The 23,488-nt window shown below is 45.8% G+C and overlaps 1 protein-coding gene across 1 annotated transcript in view; it reads right to left on the bottom strand.

Annotated features, from left to right (window-relative positions):
• Positions 1-23,488, bottom strand: part of LOC138830113 (tolloid-like protein 2) — a 110,509-nt gene that overhangs the window by 79,816 nt on the left and 7,205 nt on the right. Inside the window, exon 2 of the mRNA XM_070026513.1 lies at positions 9,034-9,144. Within this exon, the coding sequence (XP_069882614.1) occupies positions 9,034-9,144 (111 nt within the window). The remainder of the gene's footprint in view (positions 1-9,033; positions 9,145-23,488) is intronic.

The raw sequence follows: 23,488 nt of genomic DNA on the forward strand, positions 1-23,488 counted from the left end.
CCTGGGATCCACAGTTCACAATTGCTTGACATCTGTGTGCCCACTCTGATGTTGGAACTAAAGAAGAAGGGCCAAGACCAAAGTGCTGTCAATGGAGAAAGGCGGGTGCTGAACACAAGGTGAGGAGGATTGAGGGCAGGATCAGGGTATCTCCTACAGGCCTGAGGTCCTCATCCTTCCTTTTACCATCACCCTTGATGGTTAAAAGTAGCTCAAGGGAACAAGATTAGTGGTAATGCTAGTGGCTGCTTCTAGAAGTAATATACACACTTGACATGCAATAGAGCAAAGTTTTAATGTTAGCTCCACCAATAAGTTAGTTATGTGATCATAAACACTCAGTATGAACACTGATTCTCACACCTCTAGGTATTAACAGTTCCTAAATGAGATCATATAAACAAAGTAATCTGTAGTTAACACATATGTATGGCAATTATGCTTTATATTAAAAGAGGATCCAACATCTAATCAGTTTTCAGATCTCTTCCTGGACAACTTTGTGACCCTAGAATTTGATCCAGAACAAGACAAATATTTGGGGGGGGGATACTAATACAGATATTTCTTCTGTGCTGGTTGGGATCAAATCCAAGGATATGACCAGAGCATGTTATTACAGGCCCAGTTCAGCGTTTCTTGAAGGTTCTAGTTGGTAATGTAAGGAATTCTAACAAACCCAGGCATTTGGAGAGGGTCTGGGACATAGAAGGGGACCACAGAGAAAAAGAAGAAGACAAAGCAGCTATTAAAGGGACTACCATGGAGTGGTACAGTATTATGGTATTCCATAGCAGACCCTACAATAATGCTTCACCTGCCAAACTTATTTGATCCCACCTATAAGACTAGTATTACATCCATCTTATAAGTAAGGAATGAAGTAGCCTGAGTTCCACCGCTAATAGATGCAGAACTGGAGATGCAAGCCCAGGCCTGCTACTCCAACACCCCTGTCTCTCCACACAGCCCTTCTCCAGGGCCCTTGTTGCCCAAGTGAATATTTCCAACAGCATGGAAGCACACAGAGAAGAGAGGTCATGGCCAGAATTTTACAACCTGAGACCCACAGAGTAGCTATACCCCTTGAAATTGCAAACAAAAATGTGTATGTGTACATGAAGACATGTAGACAGGCCATTTTCTCAACACTTGTAATGTCCATCAGTCACTTAAGTCGAAATGTTAAATGTCACATATTCAAGAGTAAAGAAGCCATGGAGACTTTTATTCTGCAGGCCCCTCCTCATTTAGCTCTTGGGATGGCAGAGGAAGGAATAGGGATGAGGAGAAGAGCTCCCTAGTAGTCTCTTGTCTCTCTCCAGCTTCCCAAACCAGAGGTCCTAGCAGCAGAGAACCCCAATGGCTCAGAGATTGCACTTGGCAGTCTGGTGTGGAAGAAGACAGACCTAAATCCAGTGACCTGCCCAGAAGGAAATCTACCTGGCATGTATTCACACACTCAGGACACCATTCCTTCTACAGTGTGTCCCAGAGAGCCACCCAGTGACCCATTTCCCACGTGGATATGTGTTAACAGCACCCTCACCCCAGCAAAAAAATTCATGAAATTGTGAAGCCATGTCTACACAGTTTGGGGACTGTCCCTGGGATAAGAGGCTGAGAAATCACATTCTGGCAATGGGGCTGCTTGAAACATCACATCTACAAGTTCTCTCAAGAGTCTCAAGCTAACATCATGACAAAGAACAGATATATTGGGTCTCTCTCTTTAAACCCCCAAGCCTTGAAAAACAGAGCCCTGGAATCAGAGCTCCCTGTTTGGAGCATTTACATGTAGATGTCTTCAGATGATTAGGTATTAATAGTCTTTGGTCTTTTCTGTAGTCTCAAACATGAGGGTCAAGCTGGCTTGAAAATAAGAATGAGATCTCTGAAGCCATTCTATTTGAAAGGGAACACAGAGACCAGGTGAGGTTACCCTGCACAACTGTTCAAAGCCGTAGTTAAGAGTAGGAAGAGGAAATCTAATAGCCAAAGAGGCTCATGACTCAGGGATGCTGCCATGAGAGAGGACATAAGCAATCCAAAGTTATGTCTTGGAGTCTTTCCTGCTCATTTTTTATTGTGAACCCAGATGACAAACTATTGGTGTTATGTAGATGCTCTGCACAGATGGCAGGAGTTGAGGAAGCAAGGATTTAGAGCAAGGTTGGCTTCTTAAATAGAGATGGACATGGCCCAGTAGCTTAGAATAGAAGAGGTGGGAAGCGTCAGCTTCCAACGGAGCCAATAAGTAATTAAAACTGTTTCCCCTTTCAGAGTCCTCATTATAGAGATCAAGAGATCAGATCCATTATCCAGAGATAACGGCAAGACAAGATTTCCTTTCTTGGTATGTTTTCAAAGATGAGAATGTGTGGTACTAGCTTCCTCAGCTCTTTTAGGGAAGACACAAACAAAAATCTAAAGCATCAGCTCCAGGGGCTCTGCACAGCTTGGTTGTTTAGAAGAGAGGTGTTTAAGAAGCCGGAAGTGGGGTGTCAGGCTATCCCAACCACACTGGAGAGGATCCCAGAAGGTTGGAAAGTGTGTGTGTGCCTGTGTGCATGTCCCTGTGTATCTCCTGCTAAGTACTTCCTTCACTACACAGCTAATCCGATTAGCAGCTTTAGGAAACTCTGCAATGTTCATTCAAGGGTCCCATTCACAGAGCAGCTTGGCCCATGCCTGCCCAGAGCCCCCATTCTTCTCTCAGTAAGGCAAGCAAAGCGCATACAGAAAGACTTTCTCTCTCTGAAGGGCATGCACTTGCTGCCTTACCCCACACACATTCAGTGCTGCCCCCTCATCAACCCCTTGGCAGCTCCAAGAGCAAAGGAAGGGACTCATGAGAAAATGGGGTAAGTTGAGCATGGTCGGCTCACACTGGTAATCCTAGCTACTCAGGAGGCTGAAATCTGAGGATCACAGTTTGAAGCCAGCCTGGGCAGGAAAGTGAAAGCAAGAAGTAGAGCTGTGACTCAAGTGATACACCACCAGCCTTGAGGGCAAAAGGTAAGGGACAGCACCCAGGCTCTGAGTTCAAGCCCCAATAATCTGCAGCAGGAGGGAACAGTTAGGGGAGAGGGGAAAAGGGAGAGGAGAGAAGAAAAGAGAGGAGGAGAGAGAGATTGGGGCACAAAGGGCTATCTCCATCCCAAGTCCCAAATGACACTACTTTCCCCAGCTCTGTCAACCACAGCTGGCAGCTGGCTGAGGAAAGAGGTGTCACGAATACACCCTGTTGGAGAGCTGTGGATGAATCATCAGCTTCCTCTGGCCTTAATTACTTTGTCTGTAGAATGGGGACTTTGAGCAGAGACAGCAGCTGGAACAGAAGGCTGGAAGAAAGGAAGCAAAGGGTGTGGACAGACACGATGTCATCACCTTTGGCTGGACAGTAGAAGAGGGAAGGCAGTCTGTGGGCTGTGGACTAAGCAGGCAGGGCCTTGGGAGCCAGACTAAGGGATATTCTTGATAAGCAATGGGAGCTACTGAAAAGGGCAAAAGAAGAAAATTATTAGATTCCCAGGTCAGCCACACACATTACCACAAACTGGTTGGTATAAAACAACAAATCTCTTTATTTTGGAGGCTAAAAGTCTGAAATCAAGTTAGTGGAAGGGCTACAGACTCTGAATGACCTACGGAAGAATCTACCTTTGCTTCTTCCTAGCTTTGGTAGCTCCTGACAGTCCTTGGTATCCTTGGCTTGCAGCTGCGTCCCTCCAATTTTCTCTCATCTTCACATGGCCTTCCCCTTTGTGTCTCTCTGTGTCCTCTCTTCTTATAAGGACTCTAGTCATTGGATTTTCCTAAATACTCTAGATCCTTAAGTATTGAGATTGGTAAAGACCCTGTCTTCAAAGGCTATAGTCTGAGGTTCCAGGAGATATGATTTGATAGAAATGCTATTCTACCCATTATAATGGTTGTAAAATTATCAGGAAGATCATCTGGGAGCAGGGAAACATAGGCTCTGGTTCCAATTCTGCAAGTGAGTGAATCTGGAATATGGACACCTCTAGGAAATGAGGCTGGCTGGCCATCCTGCACATCAAATGACGCCATTTCATTCCACAGCCAGGAAAGTACCTGTAGGTTCACAGGACAGACAGGATAGGAAGCTTGAGGATGGGAGGGGGGAACTCTACAGCTGACTAGGTCTCTCCCTCACGTTCCCTTTGCAAGGACTTCAGCCTTCTCTGCTGGATCTCCCATTCTAGCCTCCAAGGAAAGGATACAGAAGTGCTTACCACAGCTTGCAAATGAGATGATTCACATCTGAGAATGACTCTTGCACATATTCAGGTATAGGAAGAAAAGGTAAAGTGTGCTTCTCTTTTAGCTTATACTTGTTAAAAATCAAGAAGTTTAAAGGTCTGTGTACAAAGTTCTTTCCAGAACCATTAGTTCTTTTCATTTTTGTTTGTGTTTTTTTGCGGTATTGAGGCTTGAACTCAGTGCCTCCCCCTTGACAGGCAAGCACTCTACCACTTGGCCAATCCCCCAGCAGCATCAGATCTAACAAGAAAAACCAATAGAGAAAAAAGAAATACAGTTCATGTCCACATGCAAGGGCTTAGTTAAAGTGTGACAGTTATATACGGAGCACTACTGTTATTAAGATAATAAGACCATGATACACTGCATAAAAAATGTCCAGCAAAAGGATTACATGAAACTAAAAAGCTTTTGCACAGCAAAGGACATATTTACTAAAGTAGAAAGACAGCCAACAGACTGGGCTTAATATCCAAAATATACAAGGAACACAAGAAACTAACTCCCCTCAAATTAATAAACCCATCAATGAATGGGCAAAGGAGGTAAACAGAGACTTCTAAGAAGAGGTAAGAATGGCCAATAAACACATGAGGAAATGTTCAACATCTCCTCACCATAAAGGAAGTGCAAATCAAAACAACATAATGATTCCATTTCATCCCAGTAAGATGGGCCAACATGGAGAATTCAAACAATAACAAATGCTGGTGGGGATGCAGAGGAAAGGGAACCCTTTCCACTATTGGTGGAAATATAAACTAGTGAAACCACTCCGGAGGATGGTTTGGAGATTCCTCAAAAACCAAACTTAGAACTACTCTATGATCCACCCAAACCACTCTTGAGCATCTACCTAGAGCATTATAAGTCAATATACCATAAACACACTTGCACATCTATGTTCACTGTTGCAGAGTTATGGCAACAGCTCAGATGCCTGGTAATAGGTAAGTGGATGTGATACATACATACATATATACTATATATATGTATATATATGTGTGTATGTATACACACACAATGGACTTTGACTTATCCATTAGAAAGGATAATATGTCATTTACAGAGAAATGGATGGACTTAGAGCAAATCATGTGAAGTAAAGTAAGCAAGCTCAGACAAACAGCACATGTTTTCTCTCATATGTGGAAACTAGATCTAAAAAAACACTACTGGACATTATAACATATACGGGGATCAATGCATTTACACACAAAATGACTAAAGCAGGGTATATGAAGGGGAGGAATCCAAAGGCATAACTTCCCTGAACAAATAAAGTACTATTTATTAAAACAAATTCCAGGAAATGCAAACATGTTTTTGGGGGGCGGGAGAGAATTAAAAGAGAATAGGGTTGGAAGGAGGAAGGGTGAGAAAATGTAGTCAATTTTGTATTAATTACAAAAGTGAGCTATGTAACTTGTGAGTAGACATAGGAGGGGGGAAGTGGGGGAAAGGAAGAAAGAGGTGACATTGCTCAAGGAGCAGCATACTCATAATCTGACTTATCGGAATTGCAATCCAACTCCCCAATAATAACAAAAGAGATTTTTAAAAGATGTCCAGGATGAAACAGGGTGTAATATTAAGCAAAACATGATTGTAAAAATCTTTTTCATGTTTTTTAACAAAATAGATAGATAGGTGATAGATAGTTGATGGGCGGAGATCTATCTGTATGTATGTATGTATGTGTGTGTGTATATGTATGTATATATTTGAATACACAGCCTAAACACATGAAGACAGGAAGGAATCCAGTACACAGATAATGCTAGGAATCCCCAGGGCTGAGTAATGGGGGATTTTTCTCTTTCCACTTTCTACAATTATGAGTCTTTAGCTTTTTCTGTGTTTTTTTTAACAAGCAGTATTAGTTTAATCATCAAAAATAATAAAAGAGATTCCCATTCTGAAAATAAAATAACAGTCTAGCTGGATGCAGAGTACTATTGACCTTCAGAGAGAAGCAATCAGGATAAAAATCATCTTGCTCTAAAAACACACTGGGGAAAAAAAAGCTTTTGGAGGTTGGGAAGGATGAAACACTGAGTATATGTTTTCCTATGGAGTCCTGATCTCCTCTTAGGTCCTGGGAGAAGGCTCCAAGGTGTGCAATCTCTGCCTACCTCCATCTTCTCTCTCTACTGATGTTGCCAATGTCTTCTGGGTTCAAGGTACTGGCCCACCTGTGGTGAGACCCAAGCTGAGTATGTAGCACAGAATACTACAAGTAGAGAAAGGAATCTGGCCCCACACAGCACCATGGGTAAATTTCATAGTCATGGAGCCAAGGGAAAACAGACAAACACCAAAGAGCATTCCATAGGATGCTGTTCCCACACGGATGGAGATCAGACTGTGGCTACTTTGAGGTAACCACTAACTAGGAGGATCAACAGGAATCTCTGGAGCCTGGGAGAATCTGGAATGTTCCATACCTTGGCCCAGGTGATGGTTACAAGGGTGTGTATGTATATAAGCATCTGTCACGCTGCATGTTTAAGATATGTAAAGTTCACTATGTTTGAATAATACTGTTTTTTAAAAGTGTCTAAAAGCCATTGTAAGCATTCAGGGTGCAGTGAAGGTGATCTTGTCTAGGCCTCTGGGAAGAGCTGAGGAAGACTGTGGTGAGAGAGCATGGTGGATTCATGAATAGATGCCTCCTTACCATGGTGCTCACTTAAGTGTGGTGACTTCATTTACAACTCAAATGTACGTTTCAAACCACACAGAAGAGACCTCAAAATTCTAAGAAATGCTAGTCATAAACCCAAATACCACAGGAGAAAAAGATCTGGTATACATAATGATTTCTAAACCTCCCTGCTAGGCACCAGGCACTGGCAAGGGCTCCCCCGACCTCCCACAACTGTAGTCTCTTATCCACCAACCCCCATAGGGATCTCTGAAGCCTGACCTCTCTAGCCGCAATCATTCCTCATAATGGACTACTCTGGGCACCTTCCTGTCTCTCATCTTCACATTCTTGCATGTCACCAACTGAGGGATGCGTGTCTAAGACCCCCTGCACCCCTGTCCCCCACTGCTCTCCACAAGCAGACAACCAGGAAGCCAGTACCCTAAGGCACTTAGTGAGTGGGTTATGCAAAGTGGTAGACTCCCAAGTTCAAGCTCAAAAAGTCACATTCCTATTCAGAAACCTTAGAAGTCTGAAGCCCCCAGGTAAAGCCCAAGGTCACTGGCTTGGTAGATAAACCAAGATAAGAGGCTGTCCCAGCCAGCCTCTCTACATATGTCCTGCCACAGCCCACCTCAAAAGGGCACCTTCCATGGGCCCACATTGTACTTCGGTTCCCTCACATATACCCTGCCTTTGCACCTGTTTTGCCTCCACTCAGAACTCCTACTCATCCTTCATGACACAGTGTGAGAATGCCCATTCACACAGTGCCAGGGCAGGCTTCACCATTTATTTCTCTCCTCCCGTCCATTCTGTATTCATTACACATTTGCCATAAGAGTGTCTCATTTCAATATGTGCCATTTCCTGAGATGTTACATGCCAGGCACTGGGCCAGCCTGCTTCCTTTGCAGTAATCCCCGGAACCTTGATGGAGTGAGTGTTGGTTTCATCCCCGTTTTGTAAATAGGAAAACTGAAACTAGGAGAAGAAGTTATTAGAGTTTGAACAGATCAAACCAGGCGGCTGGTGCAAAGGCCTCCTAGGAAATAAGGCCATCCTCTTTCCTCCTTCACTCAGTTGGCCCATGAAAAGTGCTCAAGATGCTTCAAAAGAAAGGAAGGGGGGCTAGGAAGGTGGCTCAGTGGTAGAGCGCTTGTCTTGCATGCCTGAGGCCCAGGGTTTGATTCCTCAGCACTACATAAGCAAAAAGAAAAAAGCCAGAAGTGGCGCTGTGGCTCAAGTAGTAGAGCGCTAGCCTTGAGCTGAAGAGCTGAGGGACAGCGCCCAGGCCCAGAGTTCAGGCCCCACGACCAGACCCTCCCCCCCAAAAAAAGAAAGGAAGGGATAGTGAAAAGAGGTCTGCAGGTACATGGGAACCTCAGTCACCAAATGACAAGCTGATGCCCATGTGAGGACATCAACTCCCGCAATCAGCAACTTGGACTGCTTCTGAGGATGACCACAAGGTCAGTGAACCCAGTGGACAGGGAGGGGGCCAGTCTCATGCCTGTTCATCTCAAGCAAGGGGAGGGGGAGACTAAGGGTTAGGAGTCTCTTGACTTGTGGACAAAATAAATGCATAAGAGCCCAAGAGACAAATACCTCCCCATAGGCGTCATTCACATTATTGTCAGCTCACTCAGAAATTCTTTCCAGTCTGCCATGAGCCTGACCCCAGGCCAAAGACTGAAAAACCAACCACTGGCTCCAGCCTGGACCCTGCATAAAGAGATAAGTGGAGATTTTTTTGGGGTGGGGGTGCATCGATCATGGCTTGAACTCTGGGCCTGGGCATGGTCCCTAAGCTCTTTTTGCTTAAGACTAGTGCTCTACCACTTTGAACCACAGAGCCACATCTGTTTTTCTGGTGGTTAATTGGAGTCTGGTGGTTAATAAGAGTCTCATGGACTTTCCAGCTCAGGCTGGCTTTGAACCAAGATCCTCAGATTTCAGACTTCTGATTAGGATTACAGATTTGTGCCACTAGCGCCCAGCTGGAGATTTTCTTCAAAGGATCAGCTGATTTGGACCTTCCCTACTGGAGCCCCTCATGGCTCCCATGCTGGTCATAAGAAGGGACCAGTACTTACCAGTGTTATGTCCCATTTCTTCTTCTGATAGCTTAGTCCAGTCTTGGGCCTTGTCAATGTGAAATAACTTCAGATCATCTTCATCCAAAGCAATGTCTCCCCAGAAGACAGCTAGGAAGAAAAAAAACATAAATGGGTCAACTATAGCTGGTGGTCCAGAAAAATAGATTTACTAATGTTCCACAGAGCACTGGGGATTGTGGAACAAACTAGAAAAGGTAGCTTTTCTCATCAAATTTCTCCCTGAGTCTAAGTGATGGGGCTGACAAAGAAGAATGATATTCTGGGCATCAAAGCCTTGGGGGTGGGAGGAGGGATGCACCAGGATGTGCTAGGCTTCAGCTGTTGGGGGAGGAGATACGGTTTTCCATGCTTTACAATTAGCAATGGATTTCACCTCTGCAACATTTCCTTTTTAGTTTCTCATCAACTCATATTAATCTCACTTGTATCCCACAGATGAGGAAACCAAGACTCAGAGAAGAAATGACTCACTCTAGGTATCCACTCAGGGTCTCAAAATCAGCAAGTGACAGAGTCAGAACCTCCAAACTAGGGCTCTCTCCAGGCTCCCAAGCTGCCCTCCAAGTTGTGCTGGATTCTAAATGCATTGAGGATAGACTTTATACACATACATACACACACACACACACACACACACACACACACACACACACACACACACACACACACACACACACACACACACACACACACACACACACACACACACACACACACACACACACACACACACACACACACACACACACACACACACACACACACCCCTATCTATCAAATCCCATTTCTCACTCTAAGGAGAGTATACAGCTAGGTAGGCTACTGGGTCAGACAGACTAGGTCTTGAGTTCTGCCTGTTCAACATTGAGCAAACAACTGAAGCTCTCTGAGACTTCCAAATGGGGATAAACAATCACTATCAACCTTGAGGGTTGTAAATGACAAGTGTGACAATATGAATGAGTGCCAGCACAGGGCTAGTACTCAGTGCTTAGCAAATATAACAGAAGATCTACATCCACCAGACATTGAGATCCTTGGCAATGGCCCAAGTGAGCAGTGATATTCAGCAAAACCAAGCAATGTCCTTGCAGGTGTGGCCTGTAAAAGCACTGACTTATACTACTGCTCATTTAGGCCTTTACCCATGGAAGCCACAAGGGGGAGTAGACCTAGTGCTGAGGGAGCACATGGGAGGGGGCAGGCAGTAGATCTGGTGGTGAACCACTGGATTCTGTGCCATAACCAGCCTGGTCTCCTCCCTGTGGTCCTCTTGATTAGACCTTCTGTCTTAAAGATTCCATACCAGGAACCCAGAATGCTCCTGGTTTATATTCTTCTCAAGACAAGACACAGCCCAAGAGGTGCCTATCCTATAATGACTCCTCAGAGTTGGCACTGTTCAGTCCCTAGATGTGACTGTTACCCCAAGACAGAGGTCCAGCATCAGAATGTCTCTAGAGGTCCTCCTCTACCTACCTAGACCCAGCCCACATTTCTAGTAGATAAACTAACACATCCTGTAGAGAGTCTGAGCGATTGGTTCAAGTTAGCATAGCAGGTCCCCGTCACAGCCAAGACTCAAGTGCAGGACAATTCCCACTGCACGGGCAATGAAAAGTCTGAAGGGGCAGTGCCTCATGTGTCTGGGAGGTAGGGAGAAAGCTCCCCACTGAAGAGGGAGAGACTTGACCATTCTCATTCTCAGTAAGACCAAGGCAACTGAATCCTACATCCCTGTCCCAGTGTTCTTCCTAACATGGTTTCTTCAAGGTGTTCATCCTCTCTCCCCAGCTCATTATAGTTGGCTTGATATTCAAAGACAAGAGCAGGATATTGAAGAGGGACATTTTATGTATGTATGTATGTATGTATGTATGTATTCATTTATTTATATATATATTTTGCCAGTCCTGGGGCTTGAACTCAGGGCCTAGGCACTGTCCCTGAGTTTCTTTTGCTCAAGGCCAGCACTCTTCCATTTGAGCCACAGAGCCACTTCCTGCTTTTTCTGTGTATGTGATACTGAGGAATCCAGGTACTGAGGCAACCACGCTACCGCTAAACCACATTCCCAGCCCAGAAGAGGGACATTCTAAAGACTGCCAATAACTTGGGAAATAGAAGTGTTGGGATCAATTAGTGATGGTTGTCCTGGGCAGAGAGGAGTATAACCCTCCTGGTATAGATTTTCATCTGTTTTCATCCTCAGGAAGGGAACTAGGGTAATAAGGCAGCAGAAATAAAATCAGAAATGTGATATAAAAGCAACTGCTTGGTAGTGGAGCTATGAAGCCATAGAGATTAACCTTGAGTGAAAAAGCTCAAGGACAGCACCTATGCCTTGAGTTCAAGCCCCACTACTGGCACACAAAATCAACTGCTTTACTAAAAGAAATCTAGTAAAATAAATTAGAGTAACTGCTTCTAAATTACTCAGAAAAAGTAACAATAAATAAGAAAAAATGGTGTGTAACACATTGTATTTGTGTGCAGCAGAAACTTTCTGCATCTTTCTCAGAGGTTCTCCATTTGGGCTTTTTAATAGAGTCCCTGCTAAATACATGTGGTCACTAAGAACTAGAAACATGGTTAGTGTGATGAAGCTAAAGTTTAAATTTTGTTTTTTATTGACTTGCCGCCAGTGGCTAATGGCTATAATATGAATATAAAATTGGAGAAAAGTGATGGAATAAGCTGTTATGTAGAGTATAACAATTATATTTAACAGAGCAGAAAAATCATATAGCTAGGGGACTTCTCTCAGAAACAAAGTGCTGAAGGGATGGGAAACCACCTGCTCCAGTAACACACAGGCTCCTTGCCTCTTCTAAGCCTCTCTCTCAGTACCTCCCCAGTGCCTCACCAGTACGAAAACATTTCAATTCTACCCCTTACTTTGCCTCCCTGGTTAAGAAATAGGAGCTTGGTGAGCAGAAGGGATGCATCCAGTCATGGGGCTGGAACCAGGGATGACTTCAACAAGGGAAACACTAGAATAACAAATGAGCAGAAGCTTGACAGATGGCTAACAGGAGGAAAGGCCATGTTGGCCAAGGGAAGAGCATATGCAAAGGCCCTGAAGTAAGAAAGAGTAGGCAGGAGTAAAAAGGGTCTGGTGTGTATGTGTGTGTGTTTGGGTGTGTGTGTGTTGTGTGTGTGTGTGTGTGTGTGTGTGTGTGTGTGTGTGTGTGTGTGTGTGTGTGTGTGTGTGTGTGTGTGTGTGTGTTAGGGGCAGCTAAAGTGGAGGGACTCTGCCATGTTGGCTGCTGAAGATGGCCAGACAGGACTTGAGGCCTCAGGAACTTAGAAGCTGGGCAGGATGCTCAGACACAAAGAATAGAGTTTCTGAGCTGTCAGAACACCCAGCACAGATTTCCCAGGAGTCTCTGCACAATTTGCCATCCCTTCCATGTACATATCTCCCACCCCCAGCTCCCAGCACAGGGCCTGGGGCTGACTTCCAAAGTATTTTTGTAAATGATGGAGAGAGAGAGAATGGAAACTCCTTGCAGAGGTCCTAGAGGAGACAGGGTACAAACCTCCCATGGATTTAATGAAGTAAGAAAGGCACAGTGAAGCTAACCACCAGCCCAAGTGGGAAACCTAGGAAAAGGAGCAAGACTTGGACTCAGAACTTTTGGATCTAAACTCCAAGCCTGGAGCTCAGCCCACCTTCTAGAATTGGGATTACAGGTGGGATCTGCAGGAAGTGCTCTTTTTCTAGAACTACTATCCTGGTAAAGTCTGGGCAACCCAGCAGGCACTGAGACAGGACAGCCTGCAGGAGTGGCTCCGGAGGGTCCTTCATGATGCTCCCACTGGACACTCCGAGAGCCTCCAGGGAGCTGGTTAGCTGGCAGTGTGGGATGAAATCAGGCCCCTGACCCAGATCTGGCAGAACTGGGGTCCACAAGACTGGCTCTGGTCTTTCTGATATTGTTCTCCAGCTTCTGGACAACATGACCTAGAACAGCCCTCTGCCTTCCCAGTGTATCCTGGCCACATAGCCTACCCCAAGTCTCCTTCCAGAACCCACACGGAATCAATCACCTCACCTCCACCAGCCATTTCCTGATTCTTGTGGCTACACTTCTGGCTTGGGACTGCACTGAGGGCCAGTGGACGCTTTTCTTTATTCAGCTTCCCACCTAAGCATCCTGATCACAAATGTCCCCCAGTGAGGCTGCTGGGGAAGGGAGTTCCCTACTCCATGGTCTACACTGGAGCTGGATGTAGGCTGGACAGGTAACTTTCCCCTTCACCAGTACCATGAGACAGCTCAGTGTGACTGGAGGTGTGGTTCACAGACTACTTGTGGAAATCAGTGTTGATCTGAGCCAGATCTGCAGGTCTTCCCCACCCCCACCTCCCAACCCCCTGCTGCCGCCCTTCTCCAGTGAAGTCAGGATGCCTGGGCTACACACTTTAAATGCACATCCACGTCACCCCACCTGGACAGCACACTGGAGTTTAGGAACTAATGGAGCTGATGGTCTCTTGCAGTCCCTGATTTCCTTTAGACAAGCACTCACCATCTGCCTGGGCCTGCCATTTGTCCACCCACAAAATAAGCCAACTCTAAAAGCAAGGAAAGCCCTCGCTAATGTGCCATCAGATAGGCACCTAGGGACAAGCGTAGGTGATGGCAGGAACTAAATATGGAGCGTTCAAACCATTGGAATTCCTCTCAGGAAACAGGCAGAGGTGGTGGGGCGGAGGGGCCAGGGGTGGGGAGAATTACAGGGAAATCCTACCCAGAGATGCATCTTAGTTCCTTTCAAGTTCCAGCAAAGGGATTTAACAGGTTTAAGGCAGTTTCTGTGAATCTTTGTCAAGGGAGTGTATGTACAAACAAACAGGGAGGGTTTTTTTTTTTTTTTTGTAAAAAGTTAATCGGCTTAAGTGTGCAACTAAATAAGCAAAGCTTACATTAAAGTGACCCACAGAGAAAGGACCCCATGGAAGGAAAGTTCTAGGAAATACAATATGGCCTCTATGTTCTTTTGTAGTTCTGTGCTATAAATATTCATGGGACGGTGTTAATGGGGTCTACCGCTCTATGCAACCACAATAGTTTTTTTGTTTATTCTCAGGACCATGAACTTTGAAACCATGACCCTAAATTTCAGGAGTCTGCATTCAGGAGAGTTTGTGGAGCAGGAGGGGAGAGGTTGGCTTTTGGAGGACAGAGGAGAGGAAACAGGCTAGTGTGAATCATGCCTCCGGGATCTTGGGGTGGGGATTTAGTATGGGAAGGATCTGTTTAGTATGGGAAGCCTCCTGTCTCCAGGGTCCCCAGCTGCTCCTGGGGAAGTGGCCTTCTTGAGGGATGGATGGCTTAGTTACTCGAGCATATGGCAGAGAGGAGTGGGAAGTTGTAAATATTTTAATTGGATCAAACAGATTTGCTGCGAGTTTTATATTGAAGACTTACAAAAACAAGTTCAAATCAAGGAATTGGTAAGATGGTAAAAATTCAGGTCACTGAAGCAATGCCCTTGTTCTCCATATGAGGAAAATAGGCTGTAGGAAAGTCTTGCTTGTGCCTCCTCTGAACCCTCTCCTCCAGGATGAATATTTCTAATTAGTTCTAGCCCTCTTGTCCCATCAGTTCAATCAATACTGCCTCTGGCTCCATCTCAGCACAGTGCCTGCCACCCAGGGCCAGTCTGAATTCACAGAAATGGCACAAGTACCTATTTGCCATCCACATGCTACGTCATACCGGCAATGCTCATAGCCCATGACTTATTTGTTCCAGCTAAGGATGATCTAGTCAAAGCCATTTAAAAGTGTGAACTCATGGTTTTGAGCAAGCTCACTTAGAAACACCACAAGCAGGCCTTGAGTTGATAGGATTCTGGTACTAAAGGTCGATCAGGACCAAGGAGAGCACCCTACCTACACAGCCAGGTCCTACAGAGCCCTCAGAAAGCTGGTCTAGAGAATACTCAGCGCCCCACACCTCACTCCCCTCCTGCTTTGACTGTGAATAGGCCAGGAGGTTCGCTAGTACCTGAGCTGGTAGCCACCTACTTCAAGCCAGATATGATCTCCTTCCTCTCATCTTCATCTATAGATCACCAATACTTGCAGGGTGCTACCACAGCAGGGCATGCTTGGCTCAACAAACTTAAATAAGAAATGCATGAGGGCTGGGAAGTTGGCTCAGTGGTAGAAGCGCTTGCCTTGCATGTCTGAGGCCCTGGGTTCGATTCCTCAGCACCACATAAGCAAAAGGAAAAAAGCCAGAAGTGGTGCTGTGGCTCAAGTGGTAGAGCGCTAGCCTTGAGCTGAAGAGCTGAGGGACAGCGCCCAGGCCCAGAGTTCAGGCCCCACGACCAGACACCCCCCCCCAAAAAAAGAAAGAAAGAAATGCATGAGACTGGTGGTATTAGGCCAGCCATATCTGCCACTGGTCGGGGCAGGGAAGTACTTGTGTCCATATACCTGCCACTCACAAACTGTTAGAAAGATAACTAAACTTGCCGGGCGCTGGTGGCTCACGCCTGTAATCCTAGCTACTCAGGAGGCTGAGATCTGAGGATCACGGTTCAAAGCCAGACCGGGCAGGAGAGACCGTGAGACTCCTATCTCCAATAAACCACCAGAAAACCGGAAGTGGCGCTGTAGCTCAAGCGGTAGAGCGCTCGCCTTGAGCTGAAGAGCTGAGGGACAGCGCCCAGGCCCAGCGTTCAAGCCCCACGACCGACAAAAAAAAAAAAAAAAAAAAAAAAAGAAAGATAACTAAACATATTTCATACACTATATAAATGAGTAGCTGGGGCCCAGCTTGAGCTATAATCCTGGTTATTCTTTGCATACTTATTCCCACTCTTTCTGCTCTGCTCTGTGCTCGGAGAGCTGCTCCTGTTGCCCTAGCTTCTCTGGCGACTGGTTATGTCCAATAGGTAGAGATGCAGGCAGACCTTGGAGAAGAGTTGAGTGAGATCCAGATGTTCCTCCTCTGCTCTAGGGCTGCAGGCATGGTGGTGGGCCTCCCTTCAGCTGGCCTCTCTCCCTGTAAGCAAGCCTCCCTCCAACCTGGTTCTAGCAGTAACCCTGCTTTGTCCCAGCTCCTCTGCCATGCAGAGAGCTGGATCGTCTCTGGGGATCTTTCCTCCCTTGCTTACTCCTTTCACCCTGCATCTTTAGTCCCATCATTAATGCCTCTTCAGCTGAAACATTTAGGGCAAGTTCTGCCTTTTGCTGGGCTCTTGCGTGTATAACTGTTCTAAGAAACCCCATCCCCTATTTCCACAGGCAAATAGAGTGGGAAGGGGGATGACTCCTTTGGCCTAAAATGGCAAATTTTGGCAGCTTGATTCCAGAATATGCCTTTCTGCTCCCTCACACCTCTGTGTTCCCACAGCAAGCTCTGGGACTCTGCTCAGTCATGGTGACGAGGAGGCAGTGCATGTCCTAAAAGCCAAAAGCTTCTTGGATTCTAATTTTACATCTTATATGGCTGATTCCAGAACCCGGCACATCTCATAAGCCCTAATATCTCCACTGTGCAATGAGCTTTCATAGAGTAATAAATTACAAGTGCAATTGGGCATGACTCACGCTGACGATGAGACCACTAGAGACCCGAAATCGTGCACAAAGAGGAAATAGAGTAGGTGGAGAGCAGAGAAGGCCTGGGGTGTGCTGTGAGCCAGGTCCACCACTCTCCATCTGACCTGGGACCAGTTATGGCCCCTCTGGGCTTTGAGGTCTCATCAGAAACTTGAAAAACATAATGGCTATTCCTTCCAGCTCCAACTTTTCAACCACTTACATTATGTAGCTGATTAACTTCCAGGAAAAAGGTGGCTTGTTTTTATCACCTCGATTTTCTGCTTAAAGGTCCAACAGATGGTAGCCTATTGTGGTGGAGATTGCCAACTTCCCACAAGTTCTCTCATTCTCTTCTTCCACAAGAATAGAGCCTCTGTTCAGTTCTAGGTCCTCCAGAAGTACCATCTTGCAGACCCATGTCCATGTGACTAAGTTTGGCCCAATGAGATTATGTGTACAGGATAAATGGCAGCTCCAGGGAAGCCTCTCACATGTTGTGGTTTTTGCTTGTTTGTTTGTGGGGTTTTTTTTTGTCTCTTCTCCTCACTTTTCTTGGCTCCTTGAGAAAGCATCTTATGGAAGCCCATACTGATTTCTAACTCCCAATCCCTCTGCCTCAGCTTCCTGGGTGCTGGGATTACAGGTATGTGTCACCATACCTGGCTGTCCTTTGCTCATGTTGAGATCATGCTTGTGATGACATGATCATGTGAGTTCTGGATATCATCTTGGACCATGATGAGGCTACTCCTAGGGAGAATGAGTGACAAACTGGGAGGAGCCTCACCCTGGAGGTGAGGAAAAGAGAAAAGAAAGAACTGCCGCACTGGCCCTGGATTGCAGACTTCTAGACTCTGATGTGAGAATACAGACCTCCACTTAAGCCAACTCCTTAGCTACTGATATAAACTACCTTTCAGCCTCCAAGCCACCCTGTGTCCCCATGCTCTGATACTGGAGTTGGTCCCTGTAAACACTTCTCCCTTCTCACCTGGAGGGCATTGGAGGGCCCCTGCAAGAGGAAGGACAGTGGTCTCCTCTTTCTTGTGCTGAGTGGCTGCCAGCGGCACAGGAACCTTGGGTGCTTTGGTCCTTTCAGAGCTTTGCCAGTCTCACTGGCAGTTCTCCATAGCCAAGCCTTTCCCACAGTCCAGTGGGGATCCTCCTCCTGCTCTTCCTCCTCCTACATGGTCTCGCTAACCTTCACTTCAGTTCCCACAGTCAACTGTGGTCTGAAAACATTCACTGGAAAGTTCCAGGAAGAGACAATTCACACATTTCACTTGTGTACTGCTCTGAATACCACCATGAAACCTTGCGTAAGCACACCCTGACTGAGCTCTTTACAAGCGTCCACGTCATCCATATTACCTGTGTGTTAGTCACTTAGCAGCCTTCGTTTGCAGATGAACTGACACTGGGTCACATTGTCTGTGTTGCATAATTCTTATTTTACAAAACAACGATGTCAAAGCATAAGACCCATGATCAAGGAGAGGACTAGAGCATAAAGCACAGGAGTGCCAAGTGCCTGGGGCTCATACTTGAAGTTCTAGCTACTCAGGATCTGAGGATCTGGGATCTGAGGATCGTGGTGCAAAGCCAGACCAGGTAGAAAAGTCTGGGAGTCTTATCTCCAATTAACCACCAAAAAGCCAGATGCAGAGCTGTGGCTCAAGGGTAGAGTACCAGCTTTGAGTGAAAAATCTAAGGGATAGCACCCAGACGCTGAGTTCAAGCCCCATTACTGACACACACACACACACATACACACACACACACACACACACACACACACACACACACACACACACACACACACACACACACACACAAACACCACACAGAAGGAGTTGGCTGTTGTGTGAATCAAGTGGTAGAACACCTTCCTAACAAACACAAGCAAGTCTCTAGGTTCAAATACCAGTATTGCCCCAAACAGAAAGACAACAAAACCAGAAGGACAAATTAGCTGTGCTACTACGTAGCAATGCTGCTGGGTTTAGTACTGAATGGGGTTGGGTTTCAGCAACCACTGGGTGTCTCTCGGGCAGGCAAGTGGAGACCAGTGTACCTCTGTGAACTTCCTGAACCTCTCACAGCTGCCTCCACACCACCTCAGGCAGGTACATTTTAGATTCCCTCCTTTCCTAGTAGTGGCCCCTTACACCTGCATTCCTGTTTTCTTTACAGTTCTCTTTACCACCTTTACTAGTCAATCCCCTTGACTAGCAAACAAAGTGATTAAATTTGGTAGATCCAAAGATGGGGGGGGGGATCTGTCTGTCTCACAAAGGACACCGGTCAAGTAAATGATGATGCATCTATGCAGCTGGATAGAACAGCTGGAACCAATGCTCTACAAGTACATTTATTACATACATATCTTTGGCATCACAGATAGCTTCATGGTTCTAAGAGAAGATGGACTGGAAGAAAGTTCAAAGCAGATAGGTCTGGTATATTCAAGGGGTCAAAAAAAAAAACAACAAATGTACACAGAAAAAATCTGGAAGAATATCAACAGCAGCTACTTTCATTCCTTTATGTATTTTCCTAAATAGATATAGACAGATAGAGCTTTCTTAGATATAGATTTCTTGAATGTATTTTTCTTGAGCATATATATCTTTATCTATCTATCTATGCACACACACATATACATAAATAGATTTGGTAGTACTGAGGATTGAAATCAGAGTCTTGCACTTTTTGCTAGGCAGGCACTCTATCAATTGAATGAATGGAAAAGTGTCAGATTAAAATACAGTCTTCCTTCCTGTCTAAGTTATAGGTACCTACGTGCACACAGAACATGTCTATCTTGGGCTGGGAAGGTGACTCAGTGGTAGAATGCTTGCCTTGAATGCACGAAGCCCTGGGTTTGATTCCTCAGTACCACATAAGCAGTAAAAGCTGGAAGTGGAGCTATGGCTCAAGTGGTAGAGCACTAGACTTGAGCTGAAGAGCTGAGGGACAGCACCCAGTCCCAGAGTTAGGCCCCCATGACTGACAAAAAAATTTCTATCTCCATCCCAGGCACCCCAATGCTTGCTGACCACGTCTGGGTGACCTCATTCATGTTTCTAACTTGACCTTAAGGCGCGGTGCAGCTCTCCACACAGAACTTCTGTCCTGTTCCTCACCCTTTCTAGCCCTCATGTTCCCAGGGCTAGATGCACTGGTGGTCACTTGGTCCCTGCTTCCATAGATCCTAAGCATTGTATATGATCATAACAGTTCTCTGCTCAAAAGTTATCAACAGCTTCCTTTTTCCTTAGGGATACATTTCAAATGTATCACTTTGACATTCACTGTGCCACACTGATTTCAGATTTGTCTCTATCATTGTCCAGACTAAACCAAAGAAAACCCTGGCTCCAAACAAAGTCCAAGCATCTCTTTGCCTGACCATGACCATTCTTCCTGAAGTGTTTTCCCCTGCATCTCAATTTCTTCAAATCCCATCCCTCTTTTCAGGCCCACCCCGGGCTTCACGCTCCTCTGCCAGGAGGTTGTCCTATGGTGGTTGCTATCTTTTCTGGATGCCTATGGTTTCTGAATCTCAGTTATTCAAATTTTCATTTGAGAAGTATTGGCTAAGCACCCACCAGGTTCTGGCCCTGTGCTGGGGATGAGAAACCAGAGTCCAGTTTCTAAACCTGGAAGCTCATTTGTCCAACATGGAGGCAGTCACTGAGCAAGCTATCCCACCAACTACCCAGTCTTAGGAGTTAAAAAGCTTCATACAGAAAAATGAAGGTGCAATTCAATACTAAGAGAAGAGACTGGATTGACATAGTGGCTGGGAAATGGCAGACAAGCTGAAATCATGGAGTCCTGAGACCTTCCCAGGCAGGAGAAAGAAGGTACGTGAGGTGGAAGGTGAGGAGAGGAACAGTGTAACAGCATGAGGTGACCAGAGGGAGCGTACAGAGGGAGGGTTCAGAGGGAGCGTACAGAGGGAGGGTTCAGAGGGAGGGTACAGAGGGAGGGTTCAGAGGGAGGGTACAGAGGGAGGGTACAGAGGGAGGGTTCAGAGGGAGGGTACAGAGGGAGGGTACAGAGGGAGGGTACAGAGGGAGTTACGTGGGGTCCTGAACAGGTCTGCCTGTGTAAACTGCTCACACGTGACTCCAGATCTCTCACTGCTTGTCACATGCAAAACAGATTTGGGGAGGCAAAAGTAGCAAGGGGAAGAGCAGCTCAGGCACCCATGTAGGAGCCCATCAGGGAGCCAACAAGGGCTTAGACCAAATGGCAGTGATAAAGATGGAGAGAAGTTGATGGGTTCAATTAGGGAAGCAGAACTGGCAGGACTGGGGTTGGGCTGCTTGACAGTAGTCAAGGAGAGTCAGGTGAGCAGTTTGAGAATGAAGATTCTGGTTTAAGTACCTGAGTAGACTAGCAGTCTGGCACCTGTGACCAAGGACCTAGTACTTCAAGAACAGAATGGGCAACAGGCAGGTTCCTTAACCCAGGGACATGAAAAAAAAAAGAGTTAAGGAGGTAGGTGGCTGGAGGTTGTTCCTGTAAGGGATCAGCTCAGAGGATCCATAAACTCCAGCCAGTAACCCAGATGGGTGGAAGGGAAAGAACGCGTGTAAATTGCAGGATGAAGCTGAAGTGGCCCAGCTGACAGAGCAGGCAAAGACTCAGGACTGAACACCAACACTCAAGTGCTCACACAGGCAAGCCTGCGAATAGTTATTGGTAATTGGCAGGAACAGTTAGAAGGTGGTGTGGTCACAGCTAGTCTGTAACCAATCAGCAGGAAAGCTGGGTTCCTGTTGCTATGTTTGCATCCAGGCAGAACTGGATTATGAGCAGGCTGAACAGGTCCCAGAAAAAACCTCTTATACTATGGCTGCAGTTTATCTCTCACCCTCTCCCTGCTTCTCAAGTGAGAGCTAGAAAGCAATGGAACCAAATATTATCACCTGCCATGTGCTATGTATCCCAAGAGAACTCTTTGCAGCCCTGAGAGGCAAAGATAAATATACAATATGAGGCCACTGAGATTGTCACTTAAAGGAGAACATAACAAGAATCATCATAATAGCAAGAAGAGCTAACAATTACAGTATGTGAAATACTTCATACTATCTGCCATATTTAATCTTTAAGCAAACCTACATAATGTGAGTTTTGTTGTTATGCCTGTTCTGGGGCTTGAACTCAGAGCCTAGGCACTGTCCCTGAGTTTTTGTGCTCAAGGTTAATGCTCTACCACTTGAACTACTGCTCCATTTCTGGCTTTTGGGTGGTTAAATGGAGATAAAAGTCTCACAGACTTTCTGGCCCAGGCTGGCTTTGAACCTTGATCATCAGATCTCGGCTTCCTGAGTCACTAGGATTACAGGCATGAGCCACCACCGCCAGCTTATATGATGGGTTTTAATATCATCCCCATTCCCCAAATAAGGCAAGTGAGTCTTAGAGAAGTAAGGAAATTTGATTACTAGTTACACTGGTTACACAAGAAGAGATGGGCTGGCTACATGCTGTGGGCTTGAACAGGATATTTCACTGTTTCTGCTCTTTTGAACATGAGCCTCTTTAGGAAACTGGACCTTGTAAGCTCTGCACTGACTTCACACCCATGCATTTCCCTGGCCTTCTGGAAGCAGAGGGATAAATTTCAACACCTTGTAGTATTAGCTGGGCTCTGGGATGGAGAACACCGTGAAGGCCAGGATTCTGTCATCCTTGTAAGGTTCTTAGATACAGTACAGAGAAAGGTGGAGAATATAGACACAAATATGGTCTTCAGTCTAAGAACAATAGAAATACTTCCCAAGTATGGGTGGAGAGAGCTGAGAAAAGCTGAAGGCTCTTCCTTTGTAAGCACCCAGATCATGACCTGTAAGGCTATGAGATCACACAAGCCCAAGGCTTGTCCTGGGAGCATCTGCATACTCTGATGGCCTGTCTGGGAGACAAACAGAGGAAGGAGCTTTGAAAAGCATTTGTCAGGGCGGGAAGCTTGACAGCACTGTTGTGGGAGATTGTGTCTTGTTCTTCCACTTGAGAAGCATGGTGAAGGCTGAGAAGGCAATGGATTAGGGACCCACAGTTTGATTGACAAGGTTTCTATTGGAAGGAATGAGCAGCATCATTAATGTGATATAATAGACCCCAATCTCACTGATACCTCTGTTCTTTAGAAGCCTGACATCATAGGAACACCACTTAGCAAAGAGTGGCTGGGAGGAGCCTGCAGCCCAGCAATCCTCCCACATCTCTTCAAGGTTTCCTCACATTGAGAAGCTATCTATAAAGTTAGAAAACCCAGAACTTGGCTGGGTGCCGATGGTTCACGCCTGTAATCCTAGCTACTCAGGAGGCTGAGATCTGAGGATCACCGTTCAAAGTCATCCAGGGCAGGAAACTCCGTGAGACTCTTATCTCCAACAAACCACTCAGGAAACAGGAAGTGGTGCAGTTGCTCAAGTGGTAGGGCACTAGCCTTGAGCTGAAGAGCTGAGGGACAGTGTTCAGGCCCAGAGTTCAAGCCCTATGACCGACAAAAAAAAAAAAAAAAGAAGAAAAAGAAAGAAAAGATAGACAGGAAGGAAGGAAGGAAGAAAGAAAGAAAGAAAGAAAGAAAGAAAGAAAGAAAGAAAGAAAGAAAGAAAGAAAGAAAGAAAGAAAGAAAGGAAGAAAGAAAGAAAGAAAGAAAACCTAGAACTCTTGCCAAGCATGGGTGGTTCATGCCTGTAATCCTAGCTATTCAGCAGGCTGAGATCTGAGAATCACGATTGGAAGCCAGCCCAGGCAGGAAAGTCTGTGAGACTCTTATCTCCAATTAACCTCAAAATAAAACAAAACAGAAATAGAGCTGTGGCTCAAGTGGTAAATTGCT

This window comes from Dipodomys merriami, unplaced genomic scaffold, assembly GCF_024711535.1.
Source record: "Dipodomys merriami isolate MVZ:Mamm:240054 unplaced genomic scaffold, mDipMer1.0.p SCAF_184, whole genome shotgun sequence".
NCBI classification, from domain to species: domain Eukaryota; kingdom Metazoa; phylum Chordata; class Mammalia; order Rodentia; family Heteromyidae; genus Dipodomys; species Dipodomys merriami.